Genomic DNA, 18,890 nt, shown 5'->3' on the forward strand with positions numbered 1-18,890 from the left:
AGCTCAAAATATAATTCTTCAAAATAATTTACCAGGAAAGAAAATGTAGGAGGAAGTAGATAGGTCACAGATATTCATTTCTAGGATAACATAATAGTTTGCTGATCTGAGAAAACTGATAATTTCTTAAACGCCTATTTTAGATTTCAGTATAGTATCAACTGTTTTCTTAAATGCCTTATGGTCTGAAAATTGCACCCATGAAACATCAGTTATGTTTACCAAAATATTTTCAGATTTAGATGAAGGTTACAGCACAGGGAGATGGTTCAAAGAAGGAAGCATATATCTGGTGTTGACAGTTTTGCAAAATGATGAGAACGTGCATATACAATATTCAGAATTTTCACTGCAAGTGAAAAATAGATCTTTACTCTTCCAAAAAGAAAAAAAAAGAAAACCTTAAGCCCCAGCCCTATCATTATAACAGATTTTGACTTTAAAAATAGTATTTGTTCTTGTGCTTCAAATCAGAAAGAATCGAGGCTTTTTATTATAACTTGTCACCATTGAAAATCAGCATGGAAAGAGATTAGTGTATTAGGTAGCCATCTTTTTGTTACGTTTTTGTGGAGAACCTAGATCAGTGGCAACCTGTTTGTGATTGTTAAGCCCTATAAGAGCGCAAAGAGTGAACAGGAGAAATGCTAAATACAAAGTCATCCGAGTTCTGTGTTGTATAACGTTCATTGAGCAATGAATGCTGTAAATTTGGCATTTTAATAGGTGAGTAAAAAGAAATGTTCAGGTCACTCAGTATATAGGGATTGCCTAACCCCCCTCCGTGATGGCTCTATAACCTCCCTTCCCTGACCCCACAAGCTCTGTTACATAAATGGCCAAATGTAAAGCTGTACAAACAGGAACGCATTCTTAGGTCCTGAAGAGATGTAAGGGTTGAAATAATGATCTTAAAGCAGTGGTTCTGTTACAGGCGTCCCGTGCCTAGGAAGAGTAACATAACTGTTGGATGTATGAACACTAGAAACAGAGATTTCTGAAAGGCAGCGCTTCTCAGTATAATATGGTTTTAGCAGAAATGTTGGTTCTTTGGGAGAAACTGTGGTCCTACCAAGACCTCTGGCAAAGTGTCCTTTCAGAACATGGAAGGTGTTTTCTTTAAGGCAGAAAAATAGTGCAAGAATGGTTCAAATTCCAACTTGCCTTTCACTGAGTAACTTAAGATACTCAATGTTTTAGTTTATCTAAGTAAAGAATGAGGTGACTTGGTCTGGAAGTATTTCATAGAGATTATTTCCTTGCTAAAAGGCTGTAATAGCATTTGATTGTATCAGACTGTAAGCCCATTTAGCCCATTGTTCCCTGTCCAACGTAGCTATGTCTAGTGGAGAGTAAGAACGAGCCAAATATACTTCTAATACTTCCTAGACTGTGGTTATTTTCAGAGGATGGAGTAGTGAACTAGATGTGGCTTCTGCATTGCACTCAGTGATTTTATTTACCATGAATGTTTCTGGTCCTCCTTTTGACTCCTGTAAACTGAAGTGTCTGCACCGTCATCTGGGAAGGAGGAAGGTTGATTAGAAAAAGATGGAACAGGAGCCTGTGACTGGTATCATATATGTAAGAGTAGGTGTTTTTTGAGTACATTGTTATTTTGCGTGACCATGCAAGGTAAAAGTGCCCTGGTATATTTGATTATAATACTTAACATTAGGCATATGAATACAATTCTGGAATAGACTAACTTAGATATATGCATATGTAGTGTGCAGTCTTAATATCAGGCATAAATTTGTGTAATTATAGCTCATAATTTGTCTCTGTGATTACAGCTACTTAAGACATTAAATAATTGCCGATAGGAGTCAGTGATGATGATGTATGGCAAAAAAAAAAAAATCTTGCCTCATTTTATGTTGAGGATCATAGGCACAATTCTGAAACAGTTGTCCTGTTTGCTGCTTCTCTAAAATATGTTGCCACTGTGTGCAGTTGCATTTTGGTGGCTGAAAAGATTCACAGCAATGTGTGGGCATTTCTTTTGTTAATGAAATGATTTCCATGCAGAAATCTTTTTTGTAAATGGGAATATTTGGATATATTTTCCAAATAAAAAAAGTCACCTTGAAATAAAAGAACATTTAGTAATAAACTTTGTAGTAATGTGCCAGAGAAGAGGATTTTTTTTGACTGTTCAAAGTTGCCATTGTTAGAAAAGATGGCAGCTTATCCAAGAAGTAAACCATTTTTAGAATTACCATGTCTCTTTGTTAACGTAACAATGTCCCATAAATGATTAAATTGAAAGGTGGATATGAATTGAAATGAATGATATGAAATGAATTTCAGGCGAAAGAGCTGATGGAATTATAATTTAAAATGTGTTCCTGTTTATATGATTAATATATTATTAATGTCATTTCTTAGAAAGGAATTCAATTCATAAAGGATCTAGAATAAACAAACACTGTTTCTGTGGTACTTAGGTTGTGTGTTGGTTTTATTTCATGACAGCATTTCACAATTAAGACTCTTAAATGTCAGTTAGAAGGACTGGAAAGACCTTGGTATCATTTGATTAGCTAGGAAATCCATAGAAGTTCAAAAAGTCGCTAAACTTGATAAACATGATATAAAATATTCACTGACTTGAAACAATTCTGAGGTACTGCAAGTACAAAAGTACCATTCAAGTAACTGATGGGTGTTTTCCTATAAAAGAAATATTTGGAGGACCTGACAAGAGTTAAATAATGTGAAGACTCCATGACAAAGCCAATATATCTGGCATTATAAATGATCGAAACTTGTTTCAAGATGATCATTTAACACTGTTGATTAAGTGCAGTTAGCCTATAAAGACCAAATACTAAGTAAGAAATTTCAGGTAGTAATAAATATAAAATTTAATAATTAGGATTTCAGTGTTTTTAATGCTTGCATTGTTTTGGACAAATGCTTTTGTTTCAATGCTTTATACCAGTAACTAGGAAAATGGAGACTGAGGATGTGCAAAAGCCTACTCTACCCAGAACTGAAGCCTTTGGTTAGGAAACATTCTGTTTTCCTCCCTGGGGAAAGAATAACTTTTTTGAAACCTTTAAGTAAGGTTGGAAGAGGTCTTCATGATGCATTTCTCAATAGTGGACCATCATGTAGGGAAATACTTAACCACGTGTATAACTTGAGACATGAAAAATATTCATCAAGTCGAATGGGATTCATTGTATTTTTAAATTCAGGCAAATGTTTGTTTTGTTGAATCTAGTGCCCCAGAAGATAGGCTAGTCAGCAGGCACAAAGTTTTTTGTTAAACAATGTCCATCTGTCAGCTAAGAAGCCTGCCTTCATGTACTTAAATTTTTCATCACTATAAATGTACTAGAAATCTTTGTAAACCCCAGTAATGACTACTGTTGAAGTCTGATTTGTTAAGGAATTGATTTGGTGTAAATATTCTCCTATGTTAGAAAATCTGTTTCTATTATTTTTAACACCAAAATCAGCAATGTATTTGAAGAAATAAACTATAAAGCAAGAAGAAGTCTAGAAAGTAATTATTGTGGATATGGTAGTGAATTCTCTAACCAGCATTTCAGTGATTTTTTTTTTTATTTTAGGTTATGCTTTATAAAACATGTTTATAGATTGTGTCAGCAATGTTCTTCCCCAGTTGCTGTTGCAAAGACTATTTTTGCAGTTTATCACAAAATGCCAGATTTGCTCAGCATGTAATTTAATCTTATGCTTGGAAGCATCCACATTACTTAGTTATCATGAAATTATTCTTTAATAAAAATGTATGCTTTGTGATCTATATTTTATTAATTTGGTGAGTCAGTTTATCGATTGTTGCAGATGCCATGAATGTATAATTTGTCATAGTTATTGGTCGGCTGTCAGCAGTTACTAGCACCACAGAGTTCCTGGCTCTTGGGGCACCTTAGAAATAAGTCTCTCTTGATCTGCAAAAGAAAAGCTTTCTCCTGTAAGTTATCATCAAGACTTCTGTTGATATCAGTTTATCACTTCATGCATGTATTACCCTGTGTTAGCAAAACACTGTGAACAAATTAATAACGTGACTTATTCAGGCAGGAGTCTTCAGCAAATACGATTTACCTATTTTTAATGCTGAGGATGAGGCCAGAAAGAGTGTTAACATTATAAATGAGAAAGATTTTCAGATTTTGTCGCTATTTTAGTTCATTCTAAGCTTAGTAAATGGTAGGACCATTAGACTGTGGGCAAACAAAGAAAATTGGAGCGCTGCTATTCCTTCTTCTACTGTGGATAGTTTTCTACCCAGGGATATACCAGTTCTGAGTGCTGTTGATTGAAGTTTTATTTTTTAGAAACCTACGCTAAAGAATTAATTTAAAAAATTCAAATTTTACATTCTGATATGGAATGCGTGGTCTCTTATTAATACAGCTTAAAACGTTTGCGGTAGAGCAGATACTCATTCCCAGAGTCTTTGGACTTGGCTTTTTGAGAAGAAAATGTATTTTGCGAATAATTTCCCCGCAGTAATCCAGCGTCGGGCTGAACACGCTAAAATGAAGTTCTGTGGTTGCAACATCTGTTGGTTTCGTTTGGTATTTCTAAAGGCCGGCTTCAGCACCGCACCAGGCTGCAGTCCGTTATAACAACGGACTGGGTTTACGCGTATCAGTTTCTCAAAGGATAAGGCCCGAACGGGCGCTCTTCCGAGCCTTGTTTTTGGAGCGAGTTGTGGGGTTTTCCATCGGCTTGTCTTCGTACCTTCTCTTACACGTCCTGCTCTGCCTGTGGAGAAACGAGCGCTGATTTACACTTTGGGCTCCTGCTTAGCGGCGGCCTAACTGCACGGGGGGTCTGCCGAAGTTTTTCTTTACGTGCGTACTTACACGCTAATAGCTCAAATTTTGGGTTTCCCTGCGGAAAGTCACCTCAGCTCAGCTCACCTGACGGTTGGCGGCGGCGGCGGGTGACGCGCCCCCCGCGCGGCACGTTCGCCACCTCGGCGAGGGCTCCGGCGGCGGCCGCCCCCCCTCCCCCGCCTGCGGCCGCCCGGCTGCGTAATGAGCTGCGATCCGGTTGGCTGGCGGCCAGCGGTGGGCGGCGGCCATTGGCTGCCGCGGTAAGCCTCCCCGCCCTGATTGGCCCGCAGCCCCTCTGCTTCATATTTTCACCAGCACCAGCATATTCTGGTGGAGAACGCGAAGGTGGGGATGCAAGGTTCGTATCGCGGGGCTGTCTCGCTCGCTCTCTCTCTTTTTTAAATTTTTGCTCCCGTTTTCCTTTCAGTAACTAAGGCAGAGGCTGCCTCGGTGGTCGCCGCGAGGCGGAATCGATCGATCGATCGATTTATTTATTTATTTGCGCGGTGCGCCCGCCGGGGCGGGGCGGGGCGCCGGCGAGCCGCCGCTGGGCAGCTGCGGCGCGGGCGCGGTGGGGCGGGGGAGGGGGCGCGTCCGTTAGGCGCGAGCTGTGCCGCCGGCGAGCCGTTGCCTCACGCCTCGGAGCGCGGGGGCGCAGGTTTAGCGGCGTTAAATGGCCTGTCCTGATCGGGCGGCGTGTGAGAACCAGCAGGGATCGTGAATGTTTTTTCGTGCTTTTAGAAATACGTTAAAAATTTTTTCAAAAAAAATTTAAAATTTTATTTAATTTTTTATTTTTTTTTTTACTTTTGGAAGGGATCCTTTGTTGTATGACTAGAAAGCCTTTATGTAAACGTCCGTGTGAGGCTGTACAAAGGCTATTGTTCAGCCGAAGTTTGCACGGTTAGCTTGCCTCCAGGGCAGCCCGGGGACGGCCCCGTGTAAAATGGTAACAGGAGTAGGTTTGCTCCTCTTGTCCGGAGCACCCACTCCTAAAAACGTGAGATGCCACCAGTGAAGTTTGATTGAATTAAAAAAAAAAAATAGTTGTCACTGTTTTGGTGGAATTACTTCTGTCTCTCTGATTTGTATTTTACAGATATCCTTCAGAGAGATGGTATATGGGCTGTGAATACTGTATATTCTTCTGTATGTGTTGCAGACACCTCACGTAGCGTTTAGTGGTAGAGAATTGATTAAAATGGACTTCAGGAATGCTGAGTTTATGCTGCATGTTTTTATAAGCATTTAAAACTGAGGTTCGTGTATGTTTAACAACAGAAAGTAATTCAGAGTCTACTTAACACTGTCATCAGATTCCTGCTGAAAATCCTGAATCGTTTGCATAAATTCTTTCTGTGGATTTGCTAAATATTAAGTTGCTGACTTAAATAAAATTTCAGTTCATGTTTTCCTTTCAATCTAAGATACTAGTTTAGAAAAGAAAATGCTTATGTGTTATATGAACACGTTTTATTTGATTTAAATTCAGTGCAAAGTTAAACACTGTTTTTTGTCTTTTAAGTTTGTTTTATAGTTTAGAAATGCATAGTGTTTATATATTATTTTGCAACATATATCTAATCTAATCTTGTCCTTTTTTTTCCTGAGACGTTTTACAGTGAACTGTTTAATATATTTATTCTGTATATTTCATTGACGTCTCATACTAAAACAAGATGCATCTTTTAAAGTTCTAAGCTTCCTAGCAGTTTTCATAGAAAAACCTATTTTTGACTGGGACATGTTTTAAGACAGAAAAATCTTCTGATTATTTTGGAACTTTTTAATGGTATTTTCCCTGAGTAACATTTCATTTCTGATTGGATAACGTGCTTTCTGTTCAATCTCTGTCTCCGTATTCATTAGTTTAGCTAGAAACTTAAGCATATTGTAGTATCCCCAGCCACAGGCAATACTTGAAATTGTAGTATGTTCACATACATAATCATTTTTGGTATGAGTAAACATTAAGATCCGAATACCTGATTTGATGACGTTAAAGTTCAGTGCCTGAATGTTTCTTTCACGTAAAATTACCACTGAATTCAGATGAACAGAACATGTAAGATGGACCATTTAGAAATTTGGGTTGAAATCAGTGGTGCTGTTAGTGAAGTCAGTGTGATTGTCACTCCTGAGTTTGAGATACTGTTTACCCCTTGTCATATCCTGTTTGAAGAGCGGGAACTGGTAGATGCGTAATGATGTTCGTGGATCAGGGCCTATTGCATCCAAGTCTAAAAACTTCAGCTTGGTTTATTGCCTGAAGCTCTAGGATAAGCAATGGAGGTTTTTCTTGGAATCAAGGAGGAATTTCTCTTTTAACTAGACTCTAGGCAGTAGTGTAGCCTCCCCATAGCTGTAACACTGGACTTGGAGCATAAGCAGACTCTGCACTTCTATTCTCAGCTGTAAGCAAGGTGTGGGAAGTAGCCAGAGGATCTGCACTGCTGCAAATTCCCTGATCATAACCTCTCATCCAGTCTCAATCATACCCTGCTACGCAGGGAGCTGGACTGCTAAGAAGGACTGTACAAATATGATCTTCTCTATAAAAATAATGAATGGAAGCTGCACCTGTTGCAGCACAAGTGATTTGTCAGCTCCTAGGAAAAATGGAGCATATCTGCTGATTTCTGGTAAAATCGTTTATATTGTCTCCAACAATAGATATCCAGTGAGTTTAAACTGAATTTAGCAGAATATAGTAATCAAATGATTGTGAAAACCTGAATATGTGAGAAATAGAGCTACATATAAAATATTCCTTTTATTATGAAATAAGTATAACTTATTTATGCAAATGGTATGTACTTTTAAAGTAAATCCAGTTACAGTTCAGTAAAATAGAAATATCATCATAAGTGCGTTTTACTGTATTTTAATTTCATTATATTATGGTATATATAATTTTTATATTTCATATGAACTCTATCAGAAAATCTTGAAAGCATAACAGAAATTATACTATGTCTGGTTGATTTCTGTTTTGAAAATTTTTGGTTGTAAATAGAAAATTTTGATTTCTAATAGTGTGTACCCAAATTGTAGCCAGGCTATCAGGGCATTGCCTACTTGTGGCGTTTTCAGAACTACAAAAGAAGTTGTAAGGACGGCAGAACTGAATTACTCCTTTACTCTTTCTTCTTTTCTCACCCAGATATCTATATACAGACAAGAAACAACAGATTAAGTCTTTTCTTCCCCTTTCACACAGTACCAGTTGGCTTATCCTGTGCTAGGTATAGATCCACTTCCCACATGGATCTAAACAAAAACATTGTTGTTTCTTATTCTTACATCAGTATTAGTAAATGTTAGCAAATGTAGATGATTTTCTAAAGGAAGAGTGTGCTATAAGCAAATCATGAACTTCCCAGTATAAATCGCTTTTAGCCTCTTAATAATCATTTTTCCTAAATAAGCCAAGATAAAAATCAGTCTAGAAGAATTAAACTTCTCAGTTTGTAATTATCTTCTCCCTCCCCCCTGCCCAATTTACTGGTTGGATAATACTGAGACTCCAGTATGTTCAAGGAGATTTGTGTGGATGCAAAGTATTTGCTATATAGAGATTACTGGAGGATCAGTATCTAAGTAAATGCGTAAGTTTATTCATAGGTAGGCTCTCTGAATTATCTGTCATTTGCCTACTTCTACGTGTGAATGTTTGCAGAATCAAACCTTTAGTGGATTTTGTTTAGCTGTTTTTGTTGCTATTTTTCTTTTCTGTTTATTCTGACCATGTTGCAAGGACAAAGAATGTTTCCATGCTAACGTCTGAGGGATAATTGAGCTCTTTAAGGTGGTAGTTATGTGTGATAGTAATGTGATTTTTGTAGCAGTACTTTCTATTGATAGCAGCAAATAAAGTATAGTTTTCATATTTAAACACATACCGTGTTAGACTAGAAAACTTTTAATGATAATTGCATACTGTATTTGTTTTTAAATGCTTATTTTGAATGACTACAGAAAATTAATTCATAATTTTTAAAGATCTGTGATTTTTATATGTTATTTAACAGAGCTGTAATGTTATCACAAAGTAATTCCAGTTTAGTATGAAGTGTAATGTGTAAAATTTTCTGGTGGCAGAGTTGCTCTAAGTGGAGAAATAATTTAAGTGGTACAAGGATTTTTATAGTTCTCTTGTCACAATTAACTATGTTTATGAAATATGAATTTACATAACATCTGCCTTGTGGGGTTAGTGTTCCTCTCAAAGTCTGCTTGGTTTGCAAAGCGGAAGCATTATGTCAAATGTATTATGTTAGGGGCAGGATAGGCCGGAGTGTACACAGAGGGCAGGGAATCAGAGAAATTAAGATCAATTTACAAGGTTTGTTTAATTCATTTGCTATATAAGATGTCCACAGTGTTGAAAACTTTGTACAGTAGATTCAGATGTTTTTTCAATGTTTTGAAAAGATTTTTTTCAATGTTCTTTCAATTTAGTTTTAGGACAGACTTATTTGGTTAGGCCCAACAAGATCCCTGACCTGTAATTGGCTTATCCCTTTCTCACTCCCTGCAGTTTCTTCTTGCCTGTGTGGGCACCCCCCCCCCCCCCCCCAATTCCTGAACTATTGAATAAACATAAAGGAGTGCATATGTGAAACTCCAGTGAAATAGGAGTTCTGTTCTGGCAGACACTGTGCCAGTTTGTTTCAGAGAACAGGATTTTGTTTCCTGAAGCTCAAGGTAAGGAGTTACAATGAGATGGATGAATCCAGTTGGATCTAAGATGTGGAATTCATCATTAAAGCTACAAGCTTCTCCCACGTGAATGTCTCCTCAAGGCCCATCTCTTCAAAGTATGCTTAGTATGCAAAGTCACCTGCTTAATGATTGCAAAGTTTTCAGATAAAGGGGAAGAGTTGGCATTTTATATAGTCATATATATAATATAATATGATTTGTTTCTTGTACCATTGTATCTTTTGTTATGTTATTTTCCTCCAGCACTTGGTATTCTTCCTCTCACCCCTTTGGCGAAGATTAGAGATAGTCATTAACGTGGTATGACTTTAATAAAGTGTCAGCGTTTTCATTGTCTTCGCGTCTCCCTCTGTAATTTTGAAATGCCTTTCACCATTGCTTTTTTGAAGGACTGTAGTCTTATAATAGAGACAGTTCTTGCTGTGTTGTTGTGGACCACTATCCTATTGTGTTAAGCATGGTACAAAATGAGAACAAAAATACTCCCTTCCCCGCAAAGTAAGGCAATAAATGTATGGAGAGACAGATGGAGGATTCAAAGGAAACAACCATACAGTATTGGAGATGAGTTCTGGTTGCAGTATTACCAGCAATCTAACTGGTAAGATTTTTTTCAAGTAAACTTTTCTAAGCAGAGGCAAGTTTAAGGGAGGAGGAGGTAGCTTGGCAAACGTTTATGCTTGGATTCCTCCTCTGTGAGGGACAGCTTAGGGGGAACAAAGAAGCAGGTGCTTCTTGAAAAATGTGGTGTTGCATCATGGGCCAACTTGAGGCAAGAGTAGCATTTAATAGTAATGAAAAATGGGTACAATAGGGAGAGACCGTGAAGAGCCTTAAAAATAATTGCATATATCTCCTGCTACTTTTCATATACCACATATCTTAAATAGTAAGCTCCTTAGACCTGACAATGTCCTTTAGGGCAGAAACTGTATAATGTATAAGGTCTCAACTTAACTGGCACATCTGGATATGCAACATTCAGTACATGGATATTCTGAAACATACACGGTAACTAGTATTGGCAAAACATGGTGCGGATTTTGATGCACATTATTAAAAAAGTGAGTACTCAAACTAAGATTTTTTATATATATATATATATATATGCTGTTAAACTATGGAGTAGTATATACACAGGAAGTGCAGCATTACAGTTGGACGTATAAAGCTAGCTATACTGATTTTTTTTTTTAGACTTAGGTGTACATACGTATTTTTTTAAATCCTTTAAAAATACATATTAAATAGAACAATTTTTTCCGTAAGTTCGGGTTGTTAATGCAATGTCTTGTGCTTGCTGCTCCTATAGCACTCCAGCAACAACCGGGTAATTTTAACAGTATGCAAGTACATTAAAGCTAAATGGAAAGACTTTGTTTTGAATGTTGAGTTTACTAGCGTAACTACTTTCCTTCTGTTTGGAAGTAATGGACTTAAATACTCACTGCAATTTTTACCATCATTATTCATGGCAAAATTATTGAGGCCGTTCATAAAGCAAAATGAATTCTCATGAAAGAACTGCAGTAGACTGTTCTGTATTTTACCTTTACTTCACAGTTTTAGAAGATGAAGTCAAAATAACAAGGTAAATGCTATGTCCTGATGAAAGCATATTGCAAAAACTCCTTGTTCACGTGCAAATATTCAGTCCAGCATTCTGCTGACTCTTGACAGGCAGGTTTTATTGCTTATTGTTCTCTCACCTGATATTTGCAAATTATTATAGTTGCTGGATCAGAATTAAAAAATTATGTGCAACGTGTAGTCGTCATTATAGTGGAGAACAGTCATTATTATCTTAGTGAGAGTTTAATCTAGTGAAGGAAAGAGTCAAAGCTAGTTAATTATCTCTGCTCTGGGTTAGTGTTCTATAAAATGGGAATAGTCATAATAAAAGATATTGTAAGATGTATTAAATATTTCTGAAGTACTTATAAATCATAGTTAAAAAATAGTTGCCTGGTAAATCGTCTACATAATAAAATGTAAAAATAAGAGATCCAGATCCTTTATAAACGTTTAAATAGATGTCTGCAGTTTGTTTACCTACTCTGCGAGAAGTAACAACCATTGAAAGCAAATAGTTCTTTAGGAGAGTAACTGTATTTGTAAAACTAAATTATTTAAATCGAGGTTTTCAGTTTGCTTGTTAAAATTATTTTTTGCATTTATGATTTAAGCTTTGATTTAAATCAGACTTCTTACTAGTTTGCGCTGTTAATGTTCAAAATTTATCATCAACACTGAAGCTGTGAACACAAAAGACATTCTTGGCAGGACTTGTGAAATGTAATGTCAGTATTTTTCTCTAGAATACTGAAAAAATAGAAAACAAAACCTTCTTCTGAAGACTTGTGGCATTTGATATCTGGGGAAAAAACCCAAGCAAGCTGCAAATGATCATATTTTAGTCAACAGACTAATGGGTGGCTGTTCCAGTAGCATTTAGTATAGAAATGAAGGGGCTGGGTAGAGATATTGCTAGCACATGGTTGTGTAGTCATCTGTCTTTAGGATCTGAGAAATATTTGTGAAGGTTTTCTAGAATAAATGATATCAATCTCTTTGTGAAATAAAAAAAGGGCTGGTAATTTTTGCCTATTGCTTTTGTTGATAGTGGTAATACCAACTTGAGAATAGTGAATGATTCTGCATTAACAGCAGAAATATTGCATAGTCATAAGGACATTCTAAAGATTTTTATTCAATTATTGTTCTGCCTAAACAATTAGAAGCAAAAGCTCTTTTTAGTTGTCTTTGTACTTGATAAATTGGCATTTGTTTTTCTCTTCTGTTTGAAAAACTTAAACTGAGAATGTCTTTAGTCAGGATTGAAATTTAGAGCAAAGTTTCTGGAACTACTTTTATTTTTCTGGCAGCCCAGAGTGTGAAGAGTAAGGTACGCTCTGCTGCTGTTGTAGGTTACATTTGTGTGCAGCCTTGAAATCTGTACAAGGCCAGAGCTAAGAATCCACAAGTGCGATATTTTCAAACCTTCTCCGATTCCCTGCAGTTTTGCATGGATCCCAATGGATCCATGTTGCCAAAGAGTATCTTGGATGTGGGAGCCGTAGTCTTATAAATAGGAAAGGAGACTATGAACATGGTGTAGTATCCTTTTGCATAATCTTTTCAGGATTGCAAGAGGGATGACGTGCGTTCTCTCTGCTCTTTTGGACTGTTCACTGTTTCAAGTGGCACGTATATTCTCAAAGCTTTTCCCAAAAGTAAATGCTGGGTGACTGCCTGTGAAATTAGAGGATTTGTTCTGGGGAGTGACTATCTAGCCCTTCACTTCTCTTCGAGAAAGCTTGCAAATAAGGATCTGATTTGTACCTGCTGAGAAAGAGATTTGCACTTTAAGTAAAAGTATTGTGATTTACATCTGTATCTTTAAGCCATAAATACAGATTAAATACATATGTACTATATCTAGTTACATAAAAATGAAAAACTGCTATTAAATTATTTAGTTTTAATAAAAAAGAAAATTAATTGTTTTAAAGCCTCCCATCCTTTCATATATGGTTAACTAAGCTAACTTTTATATTCTGTTAGAATTAGTGTAATGTTTTTTGAACTGTTGAACTGCTGTTTGGATGATCCATATTTTAACTGTAGTTCTGTACCTTCCTATTTTCATTCCTACTCAAAATATCTTTAAATAGCATCTAAGAAGTAACCTCTGAGTAATTACTCTGATGAATTAGTACTGCACTTGGAAAGTGAGATCAATAATCGTGTTTCCTATCATGTCCAAAAAAATTTCCGTTATTTGCTGAAATGTTCAAAAATGTTGTTTGGCTTATTTTTTGTGTACCTACTTCAGTGACCAGGATGTCAGTAGAGACTTTGTTTAAATGTATTTTTTTTTTTATTCCCCCCCCGCTCCCACCCACACATACACCTGTTCATCTAAGTCTTTTGGGCCAAGCAGTGGTTTATTTGGTTCAGCTTTATGACTTTTCTTCTTTATTCAGTTAACTGCTTGTTATCAGCAGTTCTGGCACATCCCGTTGTTTTCTTTAGAATACATGCTGAAAAAAAGGCTCGTTTCCAATGGCAAAGAGTTAATCGTCTCGGAGTTGGATTAACTGTTGCGGTAGCTCATGATAAACATCTGTTGCAATAGTCCCAGATGAGAACATTGCTTCCAAAAGTATTTACAGCACATTCTGAACTCGTGTGTTTGTGGCTTTTTTTTTTTTTTTTTACCTAGTTATTATATTCTTTAAAAAGCACATAAACCCAAACAATCTATCTCAGAGATTGTGTTTATTTTATGATACAGAGAAGGAGATGTGATTATTGAATTACTGGTTGTGTGTTAGAGCCTCCAAATACTTCTTACTGAAGCACAGAAGCATGTGCGTTTCTTAATAAAAATCAACGGCAAGAGTCAGCTTCTGGGAGCGCTGCCATGTGTGTCAGTGTTCCTCTTGCGAATGTTCAGTTGAGTCCTTTGGATACTGTTAGTGTATATATTTTCCTCATGCTCTAAATTTGGCAAGATAAGACTTGCTGCCCTGTGCTGCTGGGGAGGAGCTGAGTTTTACTTAAAACTGGAATCCAAGCCTGGGTGTTTTGTTTTAAGGTTTTGGCAAATGGAACTTGGATATTGTTGTTGAGGGAAATTTCTGCTATTTCCTTGGAGTGTTGTTTAAGTAAATTCTGGAGTAAGTGGATCAAAGAGTGATAATTTTCCAAACAGTTGCCTTTGAAGTTAAGTCTTTCAGCAGCCAATACTTGCTGTATTTGAGGAGCAGTATCCAAAGCAAGCCTTGATAGGTTTTCCTATAATTGTCAGTAACCTCTTCCCCCTGCCTGTTACCCCCACACCTCCAAAAAACCGCAAAACCTGACCTTCCTCTGCGTCTGTGGGAAAATAATATTGGAAAAGAGCACAGAATATCTTGAATGGTTTGTGTTTCCCTATAAATAGTTTTTCTTTGTTATGCTAATAAGACTGATACTTTTACTCAAATCATATTCAAAGAATCTTCACCTATACTTCTCAGCAGGTGGAAAATACTTTGTGCTGAATTTCCTACTCTTCACGTTTCCTACTACTATCAAAGAAAATGAGCACTTTACATATATGCTGGTTGTCACCAGAATTACTTTTGTTTGCATGGTAGTCTAAAAACGTAGATGATAAAATGGGAGACTTCCAGTCGACAAGCCAAGTTTTAAAATGCAAGAATCTTTAGCTTTATTTCCTGCTGCTTTTCTTAGGTTTGACAGAAACACTGCTGTAGCAGTAAGTCTGTAAGAACATCTATACCGATTCAGATCAAAACTGTGTCTAATTCAATATCCTGTCTCTGATAGTGACCAGCAGCAGATGTCTAGGGAAGGATATAAGAACACAGCAAACATAATGATAAAAGGTAAGGTGAGATTTCCTAGTTTACCAGTTATATGGTGATATCAGTTTTATTAGGATCGATGTCCCAAAACTTAAGGCTGAAATGCCAGATGTACACTACTTACTGCACAAGAAATGCACCTCTAATGGCCGTATCACCTGTATCTTAAAGACTGTGATAGTGATATGAGGATAAAAGAAGAACAAAAACTCTTAAAAAATGATAGATACTCTGTAAAATAGAGAGAAATAAAAGGAATAAACCGACAAAAAGAAGAAAGTACAATGTAATTACTGCATAGCATTACTGCACTGCATAGCATTAAAAATGCCAGAGAAAGAGCAGTCATCTAAAAAGATGGTAGAAATGCTATATGAATGTTTATGGAGTCTCAAGAAAACAAAACGAATTTCGGAACCTGGAAATAAAAGCAGGAATGAACTGAAACCATAAACAGTGTGATTTTCAGGAAGTTGATTCCTTTCGGTTTCTATTCTTCTGTACTGATTTGTTTCCCAAGAGGTGAGCGCTCCTTCTCCTGAAGCTTGGTGAAACCCTCTTCTAGTGCATGTGCAACTGGGGAAAGAGAATGACAGGAAGGTGTGTGTGATGCCTCTAGAAACTTTGGGGTTCTGGTAGATTAGTAAACATCTGTCTACTCCAAAAAAAAAAAAAAAAAAAAAGGTATATCCTATGTGTAAGGAATATCTTTTGCAGATTTCCACTGAATTGTTCATAGCATTGCTGTACTTTTCCAGAGTTCAAGGCGTGCACATTTTATTTAGTTCTACTCTGGTTTTTGCTTTATACCAAACCTTGTTTGAACTTGCTGCAGTCATTACTATTAAGGCGTCCAACTAGTAACTTGCAAATACTTACAGCAGTGTAAATACTAATGTTAGTTTCTCTTTGTGTGGATTAAAAGGTATGTCTAGGAAGGACTTGTTCTTGGGTCATTTTTTTTAATGCTATAGAGCAGAAAACACAATGATCATAACATTATTGGCATACAGATGTGTACATGTACAGAAGTAATGGTACTGCTCTCTGCACTTTAAATGACAGACATGAAAACCTTATGACTAGGATGTTGTTGCTTTAGCATTCACCTAAAGCAGGTTTTTCAAAGGTTTATTGGAAACCATTACTGACTGTCCAAAGTGAATTCAGGGGTGATACTGAGGAGGTGTTAAAATGGTTTACTTAATACAGTCATATTGCAAGCCAGTATAAAACCTGATGAAGTTGTATTTTACTGTATGATCAGGGTGAAGAGAAGATGGTGCATTTGAGTGCACAGCGAAGGGCAAAAAACTCCTTGAATTTAAATACAGTGACCATGATCCTGTGAAGCAAGGGGCTGTACAACCAGAGAAGGGGTGCTTTAAGATGACCTTACTGAAAGCGTAGCTTCATCAGTAGGCCTGCTTCATCAGGCAGATGAATTGCTTCAGCTCACAGAGAAAGTAGATGCTAGATCAAATAGTTACGAACTGGTCATTAATAAATTGATACCTTACATATATATCAATATTAGTGTATAATATATTTATATTATTGTATATATAAGACTAGAGAAAAGTTTCTTAAAATTAGAAGAGTACAGTTCAGAAACAGCCTCACAATATAGAAATAAGGGACTAAAAAACGTAGTGCTTTTCAGGATGGAGGTTCGTTTACCTTTTTTAGCAGGATTATGTGAATTTGATGCTTTCTCAGTTACCCAGGCGGCTTTTCAGAAACTAGTGCTCTTAAAGCTAGAGAGTCTAGAATCTGATGCTGGTTTTCTTGAACGTATGTTATGGAAATGTGAAAGGTGCTCTAATTTACACCAACTGCCAGTAGCTGCATGATGTTAATATGGCAGCTGTGAATGAGCCGGACATAAAACTGCTGTAATCATGCCTCTTTCCTCTTCCTGTTTTGCCTGGTGGCATTACTCCTGCTGTATAGACTATTACTCTGGAGACAGGAAGAGTACAAAACTGAACTGTGCTCTTTCTGGGGAAGGAAGTTTACCTTTTTCACTGGTTATCTGTGCTCCTGAAAAACCTGCATCTTTATTAACTCTATATTAGTAAATAAACTTAAAGTAAAATGGAACTTCCACAGTTCTTAATCTCATTAGGAAATATTTGAGCTCTAGCAGTGTGCATATAAAACAAAGTATTGCAAAATACAATCTGGCATATGCTTGTTACTGTGTATTTTTTTTAATCAAAAGGCTTCTAAAATCAACATGTCAACATTTTTGCTTTTTTTCCTGTCATAATGAAGTTTATTTGAGATACAGTACAAACCCCTTAAAACTAGCAAACATCCTCCAGCTTCAGTCTGGAGGATGCATTTTTAAACTACACAGAGGAATTTTTTATGGATGGTTTTATATTTTCTCTTCTGATACACATCTCAACATTTGCCTACAAGCTTTTAGAAGTCCTTTTTAAACATCCAAATGATTTACTTGGAATGGACAGATAATGGATGTATTGTGTCTCTATGTTATATTCTTAACGTAAACGGAATTACGCTTCAATTTCAAGCTCAATGCCTCTTCAGTGAAAGAGTTGTACTGTTCTTACATGCTGGTAGATTCAGTTGGCTTTCAGAAGAGGAATCCTCAGAATCAGAGGAAAGTGATGGCATATTTGCACATATATTTACAGTAATTTTTTACACTTAGACTTTATTACCTTGTAATAAAGGTGGTTTAATAAAGGTGGTCCATGTGGTTTCTTTAGTAAACAGTAATAGTGGTACACTTCTGATTCCTAAATGTCTCACCTACTTCTGCTGAGCTGTTAATGGATCTGTTAGTATTGTTAAGCTATTAATAGGAGAACTATAATTGTTCTGTTGTAATTGTATTGAGTCTAGAAAAGCCTTGTCATAGAATGTTAATGAGGTTCTTTTTATATGTATAAATAAATGTTCTTAGGAAAGAAAATTAAGCTACAAAAAAAAAAGTACCACAATGGTAGAAATCAATAAGCCTTCGATTTGGTCTTTAACTCCTTTGCTCCTCTGCTCATAACCCCATTTATACTTTCTGTAGATATTACAGAAATCTGCTATGCACCATATGTACTTCAGTACCTAGGCACCACAGGGGTTTGGAATCTGAGTGGCAGTTTTAACAATGTATTTTCCTTTTTGTTTATCTCAACATTAAATTCCTTTAACCTTATTGAGTCTTAAAAACCGTGAATACAGAGCTAATATTTCATGCAGCATTGAGATGAAATGGAAGCAATTTTCATTGCTATGCAAAATGCAGATGGGATTTTGTACAGAATTAACAATATGTAGCTTTCGTGTTTGAAGCCCAAATGTTTAAAATACTAGAGTAGCTTATTTTCATTTCTGTCATTAAAGATCTTATTACCATCTATTTGTTTTTTCTTTCTTCTCTCCTGCAGTGCAAAAAAGGGCAGTTACTAGAATGTAGGAATTGTAGAACTGCTGTAAACTACCTTAAATCAATGACCTTCTGTTGACCTCTGCAACGGCTGGTGTGAGCTATATTATTCTTTCAGATCTGGGTTACCTTTGCAGTCCTCTTTCTGTCACCAAATCTTATTCAATTTTTATATTGAGTTGCTGACTCATGAGCAAATTCAGAATGTAGAAATGACTTAAAAATTGTAATTTTGTGTCAATATCAACGTAGAGTGTGAGGACCTAATAAAACCAAGAAAATGTTCCCTGCTCGAGCATTTAAGCAGCAGAAATTTTTACAATTGATGTAGTGTAATATAATTTCAGGAATGTTTTTGTTAACAGTTATTTCTAAATGGGCAAATGAACTAACATTACAATACTTGTCTTTTTGCTGAATCATTGATCTGAGTGGCAAACATAAAGGAAACTTTAAGATCATCGTTTGTCTTGTGTGGTTTCAAATGAGCTTCAGTTAATATTCTAAAACATACAATTTTTTTTTCCAGTCTTGTGTACAACTCCT

At 36.4% G+C, this 18,890-nt stretch overlaps 1 protein-coding gene across 28 annotated transcripts in view; it reads left to right on the forward strand.

Moving 5' to 3' along the window:
• Window positions 1-18,890, forward strand: part of CTBP1 (C-terminal binding protein 1) — a 255,605-nt gene that overhangs the window by 85,897 nt on the left and 150,818 nt on the right. The window contains exon 1 of one of the 28 annotated variants that reach the window (XM_068943636.1): window positions 5,104-5,184. The exons of 25 other annotated variants lie outside the window; for them this stretch is intronic. In XM_068943636.1, coding sequence (XP_068799737.1) covers window positions 5,178-5,184 — 7 coding nt within the window. In that variant the 5' untranslated portion in view covers window positions 5,104-5,177. Of the gene's footprint in view, window positions 1-5,103; window positions 5,185-18,890 lie in introns of those variants that run through there. 2 more of the 28 variants (XR_011141130.1, XM_068943651.1) reach the window with 2 other exon arrangements.

Source organism: Struthio camelus, chromosome 4 (genome assembly GCF_040807025.1).
Source record: "Struthio camelus isolate bStrCam1 chromosome 4, bStrCam1.hap1, whole genome shotgun sequence".
NCBI classification, from domain to species: domain Eukaryota; kingdom Metazoa; phylum Chordata; class Aves; order Struthioniformes; family Struthionidae; genus Struthio; species Struthio camelus.